The sequence below is a fragment of the Amborella trichopoda genome, chromosome 4 (assembly GCF_054954075.1).
Source record: "Amborella trichopoda isolate Santa Cruz 75 chromosome 4, AtrichopodaSantaCruz75HAP2 v2.0, whole genome shotgun sequence".
NCBI classification, from domain to species: Eukaryota; Viridiplantae; Streptophyta; class Magnoliopsida; order Amborellales; family Amborellaceae; genus Amborella; species Amborella trichopoda.
Genome location: NC_142339.1, coordinates 5,895,612 through 5,911,300, shown reverse-complemented (window position 1 = coordinate 5,911,300; position 15,689 = coordinate 5,895,612). Strand labels below are relative to the sequence as shown.

Genomic DNA, 15,689 nt, shown 5'->3' with positions numbered 1-15,689 from the left:
CATCTAATCTAGCCGAGTTCTTCCTCTACAAAATACTATCCTAGTATTTCTATGAACTAATAAATATTACAAACCTCAAATTGTAGCTCCTAAAGAATACCATCAAAATGAATTGATCTAGAGAGAGACAAACATAAACTGGTAGCGCCTAAAGAGTACCATTAAAATTTGCATAGACTAATTAGCTCCTAAAGAATACCATCAAAATTTACCATTAAAATTGACATAGAATAATTCTATGAACTGATAAAAATTAAAAACCCTAAACTGGTAACTCTTAAAGAATACCATCGACATTAACAGAGAGAATAGCTAGAGAGAATAGAGAATTGATCCATAGAGAGACGGTAGAGCATTGATCCAGAGAGAGACCATTCTAAGAAGAGGGAATGATAAAAATTAGAAACCCTAAACTGGTCGCTCCTAAAGAATACCATCAAAACTTATCAAGAGCATAGTGAAAGAGATAATAAAGAATTAATTCAATGAGAGAGACGGTTCCAAGAAGAGGGAATGATAAAAATTAGACTCCTTAAATTGGTAGCTCCTAAAGAATACCATCAAAATTGACAGAGAGCATAGCGAGAGGGAAAATAGAGTAAAAAATACGTGGATAGGAATTTAAAAAATAAAATCAAAACATATATATATATATATATATATATATATATATATATATGGGAAAGGTTTCTATACTTCCCCTACATCATAGAAGATATATACTTCTCCCATTTAGCTGTCTAGTTTAGATCAAGTGAGCCACTGACCATTTGATCTAGAATCGATGCCTCAGAGTATTTTATTTTTTATTTTTTTACAAATTGTATGAATATGAAATTTGGTACGTGTCATCTTCTCAATAGGTTGCACCTAAAAAATATATATTAAAAAGAATTTGTTGATGAAACATAATGACCAAAATACCCCTTGAATTTTTTTTGGGTATTTTGGTCATTTTATTTTATTGGGGATATTTTTTTATACTTTTTACAAGTGCAAGTTTAAGTGAAGATTAGACGCCCAAAATATGATGTCTAAATATTTTATATAAAAAATTTAAAAATAAAATATTGCAGAGACGTGGCATTGTAATTGGGGCCATCTCAGTCGTCTATTCATAATGGACGGTTGGATAGGGAAAGTATATCTACTGCTACATTGTTAAACAAAAGTTAAAGGGGTGGACAAGTAAAAAAAAAAAAAAAAAATTATGCCTAGAGATAATATATGGCAAGTGACTTTAAATAGGTGTTAAGGGTGGGCATTATATGAAAAAATCGAGATCTCAGATATAAAAAAAAAAAACAAAGGTTAAATATCCTTGTCATCCTAGACAGTTTTCCTCACACCATTGAGTCTCTTTGCCAACCAAAAAACAATCGCAAACCAATCGTTACTATTTTGTAAAAAGCACATTTGAGAGAGGGGGAGGGAGAGAGAAAATAATAAATAACGTTTTTTAAAATTCGAACACCCCATAACCACTACCAAATAAACATTAGAAGCGTAATATCAACATTATTTTCTTTCCTTCATTTTCTATTTCATCATTATCTCTACGCTCACTCAGCCTCACCAAGCTCTCTCTTATATCATTTATTTCCCAACATCTCTCTCGTTCTTTATTAATAACAATTTCCATTCACACTCTCTGAAAACCTAAAGTTTTTTCTACCAATTACAATTTTCATCCTACTCACTTTTCCTCTCGCACTCTCTGAAAGCCTAATTGACCATGGGGAAAAATTGAAGGGACAAAGGTACTCTTTTATCCCTTTCTTTTCTGTCGGTATTTCTAATACTAATTTTTTATTCCTTAGTTATATCATAATCGTTAGGTTTTATATTCATTGTTGTTTTAATTGTCTGATTCTTTATTTGTTTATTTTAAAGTTTATATTTTTACAGTATAAAAATGACAACTTTTACAAAAAAAAAAGAAAAAAAGAAAAAGAAAATAAGAAAGTCAAATTCATGTTATTTATTAATATTTATTTCCAAATATACAAATTTTATTATCATACTTTTAAAACTCATATTTTAAAAAACTATAGGTGATACTAAATATAGTTATATATTAAAATTTACAATTAAAAATAATAAGAATTAATAAACCAATTTAACTTTGAGGATGCTTTTAGTAGTTATAATATATTATTGATAAAGTAATACCAAAGTAATTATGATTTTTTTCATGAATATAATGATTATATATTTTTAATTATAAATATTATAATATTTATTTATTTTGATTACAATTTTTATTAATAGTAATATAGTAATTCATGTGTTACCATTTTCATACGTAAATTTTCATTATGAAAATTAATTTCTAGTGAAGTAAATCTATTTGTGAATCATCAAGGAGAGGAAAATTGAGGTTGACCGTCGAAAAAAAAGTAAACATATATTTACGGTGTATGGGAAAAATATTATAGGGGATATCTGATATCTGTTTTTTACCAGGTGAATTCAAATATACCTAACATTAATCTCCTCCAATGTTCCAAATTAAAGTTAAAATTAATACTGAATCCTTTAGCTCTCATCCAAGTTCCAATGGATCATCAACTCTACTATTTTTTTGTTTGAGGAACTCTAAAGTTTGAAAATTGAAGTTAAAATTGTATTTGAAATAAGACATTTCTACTAGGCACCTATGAAGGCCTATTCACATTCAAAGCATGGACCTAATCACACATAAATAAAGTATGAAATAAAAATGACATCTTCTACAAAATAAAATTCCAAGAGCATGTTATTTTTTTAGTATTTATTTCAAAATATAAAAATTTTATGACAATACTTTTAAAAAACTCAAATTCTTTAAAACTAAGGTAATATTAATCACATAAATAAAGTATGTAATAGAAAGAACATCTTCTACAAAATAAAATGCCAAATGTATGTTATTTTTTAACATTTATTTTAAAATATACAAATTTTATGACCATACTTTGAAAAACTCAAATTCTTTAAAACTATATATAATATTAAATATAGTTATATATTCAAATTTGCAATTAAAAATAATAATTAGTAAACCAATTTAACATGATAACATATTACTAATAAAGTAATAAAAAAGTAAATATGATTTTTCATGAATATCATAATTATATATTTCTAATTATAAATATTGTAATATGTGTTTATTTTTATTACACTTTTAATAATATTAATATAGTAATTAATATATTATGACAATAGTAAGTATAGTTTCATTAATTATAATTATGAAAATTATATAGATTTATTAAAATTAGAATTAAATATTATTAATATATTAAGATAATAAAAATAAAATTATATGAATTTATTCTGATTAGTTTAAAGTTAAGATAATCATTAAAATTGTTATCGTTAAATGTTTTTATAGTAATACTAGAATCAACATTAATAATGCGATCGTAATATTATAAGGAATATTAAAACAATTATGTAAATATAATTCGAATCATTGATAAATATTACGAATTGTTTTACAAGCAATGCATTTTCCAATTGGAAAATCATGCAATTATTTAGGTGATATCAATATACTATTCCATCGCATATTTACAAAATTATCACATAAATGCTTGAAACATATCTACATATTATTGATTTCATATTTACGTAATTATTTATGTGATCGCTTATTCTATTTCTATGTACAACACACGTGATCCCACTTGTCTTCTATATTTTAAGCGAGAAGAGGATTTGCCATGTTTTTATGTAATTATTTATGTGATTGCTTATTTCATTTCTACTAGCAACGCACTAGCCTTCTATATTTTAAGCGAGAAGAGGACCTGCTCCATATTTATGGCACATGTCAACTCCATCACTCTTTACAATTGGTAGTTATAGATATCTTCTAATTATTTTGACATGCGTCCTCTCGTAAAATTTGAAAATTTGAAAAGGTGCAACTCTTTAAAACTCCCTCATTTTTATCCATGGTTAGCAAGTCGGGGAATAATAAAATATCAATTAACCAAAACATTGGTAACAAATCGATTTTATTTAAAAAGGTTGGAGGAAAAAATTGGGTAAAAAATTACGAATCACCAAAAAATAAGGTAAGCTTTAGAATCATGAATGTTTCGGATTTGATTAAAAAAAAACATAGTGAAAAAGTCGGATATGTATAGATGACATAATATGGGATTATAATTTACAGCTATTGTATAAAGGGAAAAGTTTATATAGAGCCGAGGCTCTTGGTAAACTAAAGTATCTGTCCCCTGTATTGTATTAAATTTTTATTCTTTATTTTGCCCCTAAAATATCTCATTTATCATTTTTTCTTACTTTATCGAGAGTAAGGGCATCAAATGAGAAGTCGAGTAAGTTGAAGGAGAACATAGGCGCATGGGTGAGCACCCGTCAGCTTTCGCACATAGCATGCATCTCAATTCCGAGGGGGTTCGTGACTGACTCGGTCTCCAAGTCATTGCGAATCGGACCGACCCGCAACTATGCCCGAAACCAAATCCGCGGGACTAATAACGGGCCATGGCCCATGAGGTCAGCATGATCTTTATAGGGTCTCGATCCCACCAGAACTTTCTCTACAGGGCAAAAAAAACCCCAGATAACTTCCAGTATCGACTCTCACTCTAGATGACTCTCACTCTAGATGACTCTCTCTCTCTCTCTCTCTCTCTCAGAAACTGAAAAATCCATATATTTATATTTACTAATCAGTCGTCTGCAACAGGTTTTAAGTTATATGGATCTCTCCTAGAAACGAACGTTTTAGGGCAAGGTTGTTTTGAGATATTAGAGTTTCGCCTTAGATTTTTCAAAACCCTGGAAAGTGAATATGTTTGGTGTTCTCTTCCCTAATCGGAGTTACCCCATGGACATATCCAGCTTTGCGCAGATTGACACTTTTCACTGGATTCTTGACATGAACACCTTTGTAGGTATGAGACTCTCTCTATTTTAATTTTCCCATTTTGATGTGTTTTTTATTGGTTATGTTTTCATTTTTGTTTTGCTGCTTCTGCATGTCTCTCATTTAGTTTTAATTTTCTGTTAGATAAGTCGTTCTTTTGTTTGCTTCATATGTTAATTCTTCTTAAAATTTATGAGTTTCATTAAATCTCAGTTCGTCATTTTCACCCAGATTGAGTTAACTCAACTTTTTTAGGGATGAAAAATACAATTTATACGATGTAATCACTATATGTCTCCATGTTTATTGAGATGGAAAATTTTGATTTTTAACATATGAAAAAGTGGGATATTTATGACAGTAACCAATGTATATGTCTTTTTCTTTTGTTTGAGTTTTATTATTTCCCTGATCTTGAATCATGAAAAGAAATAGCTCTAGTTTTACTAGCTCTATTTCATTTCCCACTTTTTTTTTTGGGAGATGAAAATGGAGTCCTTATTTTTGAAGTGAAATGGACATTGCTATAATTGAGTTACATTCTGGAAGGTTAATGCTATGTTTCGCTACTGTGCCTTTACTACATTAGTACCTTCTGTTCCCAATGAACAATGGCGGATTGTGAAAATGAACCATTGCTCCACCATTGTAAGCTCAAAAGACTAGTATAGGCAGCATGTAGTGCCATTCCTTTTGGGCCTTTTCCGATTGGGATTGGATACCGCGGTAGATACATCACACCAACAATATGCTACATGTTATCTCCACTGTGCATTCTATAATGGACGGTGGAGATGAGCCCTGCTGCTTGAGCAGAGAATAATATGGTTCCGAGTAACAAAAGGCTAATATCTATAGTTCATTTGAGCATGGACAGTCAAGGTGACATGTGGCGTACTGCCAATATGCTGCATATATGAGTAGTATTCTATCCCTTTCTTATATATGCTTAAAGGTGTATTGTTTGGTAAGCTTAGATCATAGGAGGATAATATTTTGAACGCAAGAATCAAGTTTGGATACTTATAAAACCCTTGCATGTTTTTTTCATTCCTAGAGAAGTTAGGTGTTGTATTTCACACTCCCTAGAAGACCGTAAATATTTTCTTCTTGTAAAAAGCAAGCTGGTGTTTTTAAGAGTTGAAATTTTGGATTCCTGCTGTTGAAATTATTTTAAAATTTGAAAAAAAATGATTTTATTTTATTTTTTAACTTAAAAGTTTCACAAAAGAAAGTGTTTATATTGAAACAGTGAGAGGAATTTGTAGTTTCTTTTCTGAAATTTTGGATTCGATAGTGACCAAAATCACCTTTTGAGAAAGCAAACTTTGAAATTTGAAAATTGGTTCCAGTAAACTTAATATGAAATTGAATATCAGAATCTCGGAAAATTATTGCTCAAACTTGGAAGGATTTTACAGAAATGGGAAGCGACACTTACTTCTTCACCAAAAATTCTGGGTTAAGTACACTGAAAATTGTTATTGGTTAAACCCAAAACAAGAATTGAACCCATCTTTGCATGGTGGTTTGCAGGTGAAGCCTATGATCAGATTAGAGAAATGTGCATCTTCCTTCTTAATGGACTCTCTCTCCCACCAGACAAGGCTCTCGCAGTCTATATTCAATCCCCTGGTTCTGCCTTTGAGTATTGTGGGGCCATCTATACAGGCTGCCCCTCAGCTGTCCTCGCCCTCCAATGGCCTGAACCTGGTGGCCAAATGCAACTGTCTTCTGCTGATTCTCCCCCTCTCTCTGCTAAAATTGGGGTCTCTGTCGAGGATTTGGCAAGCCTTCCTGCCTTGAACGTTGGTCATCAAAGGCGCATTGAACAATTAGCGATGAAAGTGGGTGAGAACCTCTTTAATTTTATGCAATCATTTTGTAGCGTGGATGGGAATCGTCTGGTTGTGCCTATGGATATTCTGGATCGCTGGTTTAAGAAGTTTCAGGAGAAGGCTAAGCGGGACCCTGAGTACCTGAAGAGCTTCATGTTGTGAAAAGTGTCTCACCCCAATCACTTTCTTGAGAGACCCTACCTACTGGATTTGATGTGGGTTTATTTATGTGAGTTTTAGGTTTTAAACCTTTCATTTATTGGAATGGGTGGTTTGGAATTTTGGTTAGGGAAGGGCCAAACCATCCATGAAGAGGGGGGTGAGGTTTACTGAGAATTTGGTGGGATTGTATAACTCTTATTTTTGCTGATGGATTTTGATGGCTTTGCTTTGTGTAGTAAGTGGAGTTGCAGGGGAAGATTGTATCTGTCTCAAGAGGGATCAATTGGTACGAATCCTTTCTTGTATCATGGAAAGAAATTATTTTGGTGGGTGCAAATGAGTTTGTCTTTGAATGCTTTGTTCTTTTCTTTCGTTGTGAATGTGGTTGTTGTTGTTGATCATCCTTTTATAACATGTTTCCGCATCAGCAAGAAACAAAATGAGGAAAATCATGGTGTAACCTTTAAAATCCTGATATTTGTTTGCACCAAGTAACATTTGCTTATTGTAATTCTTTATAGTTCACCTACAATGAAATGGATTTATTTGGGTAATGGAGAACTTCACCATCACACCTATTTATCATTGTGAGGGTTGTGATGATGATATCTGCATCATTTTGTTTCAGAGAGTTGGATGTGCGTGCATGTTGACGAACCTGAAGAAGACAGTAAACTCCATAAAAGATATTTGTAGGCTCAAAGTTACGAGGCGATACATTTGATTAATATAATTGAATTGAGCAAGTAATCCTCACATAGCCTCGAAGGACATTCCAAACTTTGCTTTTTTTATTTTTTTTTGGGGGTAACGGGTGAATACGTAAACCTGAAGGAAACCTTTTTAATACTTAGAATTTGCCCAACATGACCTCTGTATACCTTTGAAGTTAGCTCCCTTTAGTCTTAACATTAATGCTTCATAGCATTCCTACTGCCTTTGCATAAAAAGAGTTGGCTCGCCTAGATTTTCTTCTATTATTCAATTAAAAGCTAGCTTTATAAACGATGCCTCTGGGGGTTGCCACTTTTTTCTTGTGGTCTACCTCTTGGCATGCACCCTCTAATTTGTTTTAGTGTGTCCCTTGCTAGGACCCTCCCTGTTTGCTGACCCTTTTTATCAGCGGATGCCTCTTTTTGTTTTTTAATTTTATGTTCATGATCATGCTCTCGCTCTGCAACTGAAATGTTGAAGAGATTCTTTGTGGTGGCAATTCTAAAATTCATATTGTTGCATGGGATCTATGCGTTGGCAATGTCTGAATTTCGTACACACATGCTTTAGGGCCTCACATTTTTTTTTTTTGTTTTTCTCCTTCGGTACACTCCTACGAGGGTTATTCATCATGTTCACATATTTGCATGTGAGGAACTTGAGTGCGGCTTTACTATTGGTGATATATCCATAATAATGCCACATTTTACATGAAAAGTAATAGTTTTGCATTGAAGGATTAACCTGAAGCTGTTGGTTCCAACTGTTTTCCTACTTGTATTTATTTCTGATAGCGATTTCAACTTAATTTTCCTCCTGACTACTCTGGCCTAGTTGTTTGGTCATTTATTCGATACATAACACCCACCACCCACACCCCAAAGAACGAAAAAAGAAAAAGTAATAAAAATAAAAAATAAAAGAAAGGAAAGAAAAGAGGGAAGCTGGGTTTTTGAAGTGTGGAAAAACCTTGTGATGGTGTTTTTTGATGGGGGTATGTGACTGGTAAAATTAGGCACTTGCTACTAGGAAGGCCATGTAATGAAGTTCAAACCATAATTGCAGATACATGATACTTATGGACACTTGTTTTGGAAAATGATGCTAGAGAAAAAAATTACAATGCATTTTGTATTCCACCATTCCCCTTTAGCATGAACCAGGTTACTGTAGAATCTCACCATCTTGGGTAAGCACATGTGGTGGCAAGGCTTCTTGCGTAAATCACATTAAGGGGCTTGATGGATTGAATTTCATATTTTTGAATTTGAAGTAGGGGTGTGATTGAAATTGCATTATTTGTTAAGTTGGACGTGTTGGAATTTTTGTAGTTGTTATTTACTCTTGGGTACTTTGTTGTTTACTTTGGGCTCATGTTTCTAATGTGGTGCCAAAAGTCAAATGAGTTATGATTCTCAAGGTCAAGGTTGATGGGTCGCGACGCATGGGAACTTGGACGCATTGGAGATTTGCATGCGTGAGGATTTGCATACATGGGAAATTGGTATGCTAGGATACTTCGAGAATTTTCCTCATCTCGATGGAGCTGTATGTGCATAATTTGCACAAAGTTTGGAGGAAGAAATTGCTCCCGCAACATCTTCTCATCTTTGCCCTTCCATAAATTCAGCTCTTGAGTTTGATCGCACTAAACGGATGCAAGTCCCTGAAGCTTGATCAGAACTACCTTTATTTTCTTTGAATCTGAGGACTCCTTCCATTCAAAGGAGTGGGTAGGTCCATTTTATATTTGGGTTTTCATGTTGGCATCGTTGTGCTTACTTCAACTAGATTGCCCGCTAAGGTCATCATCGGTTTCATGCCTATGTTGATGCAACCGTGCATCAATCTTGACACTACAAACAGATCATGAAACCAATCCATTTGTCGTCGACTAGGCTTTGGCTCATGTTGCTTACCAAGAAATCCAAATGAATTGGTCCCATCAACCAAGCCTTGGATCATGCATCGGCTTAGATGCTGATTGCATTAAGTCATTCATGGTTTCCACCCACCTATTCAAGTCATGAATGCCAAACCTTTGGCCATGACTTCTACCTCATCCAGCCATCACGATCGTTGACTCTCACAACATAGGCTCTTATGCCAAATGATGCAAATCCAACACTCAGAAATGAGATCAAAGACAGATTTCTGAGATCAAAGACAGATTTCATAAACAAAAGCTTCAAAAGATTGGTGGTCATGCTAGGCAACGATTGAGGAGGAAACTCCCTCAACCGGTGTCTAGGAAGGAAAGGAACCAAGGGACTTTTAACCCTCTACATCTCTCCGCTACAACCAGCAGGGGCCTCCCAGCTCACCAGTTGGACAATCTCTTTCTCTATTTACACTATTTCATTTCATTCATCCAACAGAAAAACCCTCTTAGTGTAGCGGTTCATTCCTATGCTGATATGTGATCTAGATTAGCGTGGGCAAGGTCCCAATGGCCAAAGGGCTCGGTTGATGGAACCAGCTCGTGTGAGTTTCTTTAATGAGCAATATAAGTTGAACCTTGAGTTGACAACGAACTATGGTAATGGCAGCCCAATGGGTTCTTGTCTTCTTCAACCCAGGGAGGGCCGATGCAAATCAATCACATCTTGGAAAGAGGGGTCTGAATACCAATATTATGGAAGTATGGTGAGAAAAGGGGTGCTACAACACTTTGGACTATTTTGGGATTTCTACAAACATTTGTGGTTTTAAAAGTTGAGGTCAAATCTATGGTTGGAATGGAACAGTGCATCTCTTTAAATGTGAAAAGATTTCTCATTCCAAGACAGCTGGTGTTTGTCCCTTGTTTAGTTGATTTTTCCTTCGTGGTGAATATGCCGAGGTCATCGGAAGTTAAAAGGAAATTTAACCAGAGGCTCCCCTAATATACTTTGCCATTTCTCAATTTGTTTTTGGTGGTTCATATTTTCATGATGATATGTCAATAATCTCATATATTAATCTTTTTCGCCTGTGCTTTCATAGTGACCTGACCGTACCTATTTCACTGATGGTGTTGCTGTTTAGGGTGTTCATATTTGAAGCTTGTTGTTGAATCCCTTTTCTTACGTTGTATACTTGTTTAAAATACCACTCTGTTTGTTGCTTCTCTGTTTTTAGATAATATTGTTTCAATTGGTAAACTTGTTGAATTAGTAATGTATTTTGGGCAAAGTGTAGAATAGACCTGTATTGTGGCATAAAATGTACAAAGGCACATCCATCATCTATGGTTCACCTTTTTTCATAGCTAATTAATGGTGGAGGTGCACTGTTTGTCTGCTTGATAGTTCATCATTGTGTATCGGTGGAGCAAAGGTGCATGTTTGCCATCCCTTGGGGGGGGGGGGGGGGGGGGGGGGGGGCGGTACTGTAGATGACCCTTTGTATATGGTATATCAATACAGGTTATGTGCATTAATATACTTGTACTAGAAATGTTTGTCGTCAATGCCAGGTGCGTTGTGCAGATGCATTGTGTGGATTGAACGACTCAGGAGACATCCGAGTTGCTTCGCTCTTTGTCCTAGAAAAACTGTATACTTGATTTCACTTTTTCTTACCTACCTTGGATTTCATACTGAATATATAAGGCATGTTATGGAAGGAGGGAATTCTCTCTTAATGTATTATTAATTATTATTATTTTTTCCATTTTTTGGGTTACTGATGTGAGTTGGAAAAATACATTTTTCGCTCTCTTACTTTAATAAGTCTTGTTGCCCTGTTTTGTGCACGTTGGGTTTAGGAATAAAATTGGATGAGGTTTTATAAGGCTGTGGTTCTACGAAGTTTGGTAAGGCTGCATTTTAAAATCCTGCTGAAAATTCAGAACTAATGTTGAAAAGTCTTATGTCCTTTAAATCCACTTCCGCCTTATTGTGGAAGAGTTTGATGGTAAAAAAATGGTGGATTTAGTAGATCTGTGTATGCTTGAAATGGATGGTCTACAAAATGTTTTGCAAGGAGGACCATTTTTCGGGTTCGAAAATATTTTTATTTTTTCCCATTTACACCCCCAGTAGGAAACAATGCACACCCTCAATGTGCAACTGTACTTCAGCTATGTTCCATCATGGTGCTAAAAAAGTTTTGAAATCCCACAATTGGCTATCCACTGTCAAATTGCATAGTAAATGCTTCTTAATCATTAAAAGTCAGCATACTCCTGCAGGAGCAAGTAATGTACTTGCTGCCTTAAGCAAATCGCTTACTAAGGAGGCTTTCATCTCAATCCAACATGAAGGTGTGCATGTGTACTGCTGGAATACGTATAATTCGTTCGTTCACGGGTAAAGACCCGGGAGAGTTTTCTAGGTCAGGTGTTTTCGGTCCTCTTTGGAGTCAACATATGAAGATGAAAATCACAGTTTTAATTCTTAAAATACTTGTATTTGATGGTTAAAACACTGAACGATCGATCTTAAGAAATTACTGCACAGAGTACAGTTTTCTTTTATGAGGCTGGTCGCTGGATTGAAGAGTTTACATTCCCATAATTTAGTAATACTGAAAACACTAATAAATAGGGTTTACCCGAGGAATTAAATATATATCTCTATGTCCCCATGGGAGCTGTATTCGACCAAAGAGAACAAAATTGGAGGTAGAAATTTGCAATGGTGCCTTGCATCTTGAAGAGGGGGAAAGTAGATATTAAGGATGTTGTGGGGAAAATTTTTCATATAAATGAATCTCTTTAGTTTCATGTGCATGGTGGGTGGTATAGCATATCGGGTGTCCGAATATCTTAAGGTGGATTTTTTCTGCTTTTGGTCTAGTTTTATTTATCTCATGAATGCTTCCGGAAAAATTTGCATTTGAGTTCTTCAACACTTAGATCTTATCATCCATGTTATGGACGTCGCAAAAGTGTTTCTCTAACGGCAACAATGGAGCATTCTTACTTGAGGGTGATATTCCATATCGAGTATCGAAAAAGTTAATTTAGATCCAACTCTATCGCTTATATTTATCTAATGAAAGTGGATGATAAGCTTAGCCGGAGCCCAATTGCCAGTTTCTTGTTTAAGAGTTGACTCACATCCATGGATGATCATGTCCCTATATTTGTGTGAACTATAATATGACCTGAATTCTAAAAGACGATAGTATAATCTTGTGATGTGGATGCTAGGTTGCCATGTAATGCAAATTAGGGAATTACAAACACTATGTTTGTGTCACAGAAGGAGAATGCTCTGCGGTACTATGTTTTAGGGGGAAAAAGAGATATTCACGTGCAAATTCTAATTTTTACTAGTGTAATGAACCAAAGAAAAAGAGATATTCACGTGCAAATTCTAATTTTTACTAGTGTAATGAACCAAAAAAAAAAGAGATATTCACGTGCAAATTCTAATTTTTACTAGTGTAATGAACTAAAAATTGAAACAAGAGAGATTTATTATTAGAAAATAATCCTATTTTGATTAGATGGATAATGTTGGATTTGGTGTTATCCAAAATCACCGCATCAGAAAATCCCAGATTGAGATATTCTCATATTATGTGGGATTCAGATTAATATTGATAAGTTTATTAAAAGAAATAAAAATCCATAAAGATGAGGACTCTTTGGATTTATCTGGTTTTGAGATATGTATAACATCAATAGGCAATTTCCTATATAGTATGAACTTTTAATTTAATATATATGGGATGAAAGTACAAAGAATTTGTGTGCCCTATTTTAGTCACCATATGAGAAATGTGGTTTCTCTATGTGTATATATATGGTTACCATATAGGAAAGGTGGTTTTTCTCTTTATATATATGTGATGAAAGTGTAAAGAATTTATGTTTCATATTTTGGTCACCGTATGGGAAAAGTGGTTTCCTCTAGAGAGGGAGGCAATGCCTCTTGTGCATGAGATGCAATGTATTCTTTTAGAAAGAATAAAGTTTCCTAATGTATTCTCTTAAAGAGAAGAAAGTTTATGGTGCCTCTTGCAGATTCTTCAAGATTGAGAGGCTGGCTTCTTATAGAGAAGCGGGTTCTCATGAAGATTTTGGGTGGTTTCATCTTTTAGTTAAAGTTTATAGAAAAACGGGTTCCCATGAAGATTTTGGATAGTTTTCTCTTTTAGTTAAAGAGAAAAAAGCTTCATATGTAGAGAAACTTGGCAATAGTGCATCTTGTAGACTCGTCAAGATTGAGAGGCTGGTTTCTTGTAGAGAAGCAGGTTCTATGGAGATTTGGGTGGTTTTTTTTTTTAGTTAAAGAGAAAGTCAGTTTTTTATTGCTCTCGCTTTTTTATCTAATATTGTTAGTAATAGTTACCTAAAATAAAAGAGAGTGATTTAAAAGGGTTTGCTCGAACGTGTTTTTGTAGAGAGCTTCCGCCCACAACAATTAACACCTTCCAAATGAAGCTCAAGTTAGAATCCTCAAAAATGCATATTAAAATCCATCTAGAGAGCAAAAACAGAAAGGACAGCCTGCCAAAAAAAAAAGACAAAAAAAGAAAGAACAAAAAAAGAAATGCAAATAATAAAGAGCATGCTTGTACAGCCTGCCACAATACAATCCACACATTAATTTAATTTTTACTTAATTTTGGAGGGAAGATAAGAACATACTTTGCAATTTTCTCCACATTTATTTAGTTTTACTTAATTTGGGGGGGGGATAAGATCAAATTTTCACCATAATGATCCTTATTATTATTCAATAACGCAGAACATCGAGGCCCAGTGGAAAAGTTTTGAATCCTTTAAATACCAACATCCGTGCCCTCTCCTCACCAGCAAGGAAAGGAAAGGCTCACAAAGAATCCAAGAGAGAGAGGGAGAGAGAAAGAGAGGGAGTATTGAATATGAGCTCAAACAAAGTATGCGTTCTTCTTCTAATGGCTGTGCTCGGTTTCACGGCCGCAGCAGGCATCCACAAAGAAAATGGGAATGCAGAGGTGGCGGTGCCCGCAGCTGAGGGTGCCGTCATCTTCTCAGAGTCGACCGCCAAGTGCAGGGCAATCATCGACAAGTCGCTAGATGACATTGTGGCTTCCATGGTGAAAGTGCCCTTTCCGAACAGAGACTTTTGCAGGGCGTTCGTAAAGATAGACCCATCTTGCTACCCCTACATGCTCACTGCTTTCTACTTCAGCGTTGACGATTGCCACAGGTTCAAGGCCTATTGTGAAAGTGGTGCAATGAAGCCAGGGCTTCAGCCCTCTGCTCCTTGAGTGGGCTTAGTCACTTTTGTAGGAGGTCAATCTTGGCCTTGTCTCTTATATTGTGTTCCTTTTGTTTTGTTTTGTTTTGGTTTTTGTGTCTTGTTCTTTTGGGTGGTTGTTTAGTTGTGGTTTTAAGTAGCAATTGAGTGCGCACTTTTCTTGTGCAAATTGTGGCCTCTTGTGTGGTTTGTTTGAAATGTGTATAGGGATGGGATTGTATACTACGGGTATATTTATTTTTGAAATAAAGAGGTCACAATTATTTTTAGCTATTGGACGTTAAATCTAATAGATTGAAGCGTCGCAACCCTCAACCATTTTTCACATTCAATAGTCAATAATAACTGTGACCTCCTTATATCAAACGTAAATGGTCTCGTTATGTACAATTCTACAAGGGACCTTGCCCCTATTTCTATGTCATCAAGAAAATTACAATTTCACCAACAAGGGAAAAAATGGACTAAGAAAGAGAAATATATCAACCAGATCAGAAAATAAAACAAATAAAAAAAAAGGACCACGATTTACATTTGGGAACATTTTGAACTATATCCTTCTTCACAAAAAAAACTTTATCTAAATAATTGCCATTATCTATGTTGTTTTGCAAAGAACAATTGTCATTTCATTTATGGCATTATTTAAGAATCAGAAGTGCAAACCAGTGCTAGCGGTGATAAGCTTAGTATTGGCAGTAGCACTACTGGTAATGATAATACTAGCATAATAAGCATTTGTATTAGTAGTATCAATCTAGTAACCGACTCCAGTTACTTAGAAAAAAGCTTTGATGATGATGATGATCAATCTTGTGCAATCACCTTGGATTCCGTTTGGGTGTGGAATGGATAACCCGCATGAAGAGAGTTTGTAGTTGAGCTATCTCCCTTATAAACAATTGGATA

General features: G+C 34.6%; 1 protein-coding gene across 10 annotated transcripts; it reads left to right on the top strand.

The window, feature by feature from the left end:
* Positions 1–4,287: 4,287 nt before the first annotated feature.
* Positions 4,288–15,053, top strand: LOC18439221 (hikeshi-like protein). 10 transcript variants are annotated; one of them, XR_966840.3, is made up of 4 exons: positions 4,288–4,916; positions 6,425–6,955; positions 7,125–7,174; positions 11,060–11,256. XR_966840.3 is itself a non-coding variant. In XM_088864535.1 (4 exons), the coding sequence occupies exons 1-4, from the start codon at positions 4,814–4,816 to the stop codon at positions 14,532–14,534; spliced, it is 717 nt and encodes a 238-aa protein (XP_088720661.1). In that variant the 5' UTR covers positions 4,336–4,813; the 3' UTR covers positions 14,535–15,053. The 10 variants fall into 10 exon arrangements, 4 of the variants coding, with proteins under 4 accessions (XP_088720661.1, XP_088720664.1, XP_088720663.1 ...); XR_016053920.1 differs by having other exon boundaries at positions 4,294–4,916; positions 11,073–11,256; XR_016053918.1 differs by lacking the exon at positions 11,060–11,256 and adding an exon at positions 7,517–7,591 and having other exon boundaries at positions 4,336–4,916.
* Positions 15,054–15,689: the final 636 nt, after the last annotated feature.

Bases quoted from the DNA above. Each gene is read 5' to 3' on its own strand.
- LOC18439221 (XM_088864535.1), top strand. From the start codon at position 4,814: ATGTTTGGTGTTCTCTTCCCTAATCGGAGTTACCCCATGGACATATCC. The intron at 4,917-6,424 runs GTATGAGACTCT...GGTGGTTTGCAG, and splicing joins TGACATGAACACCTTTGTAG to GTGAAGCCTATGATCAGATT. The intron at 7,175-14,285 runs GTACGAATCCTT...TCAATAACGCAG, and splicing joins GTCTCAAGAGGGATCAATTG to AACATCGAGGCCCAGTGGAA.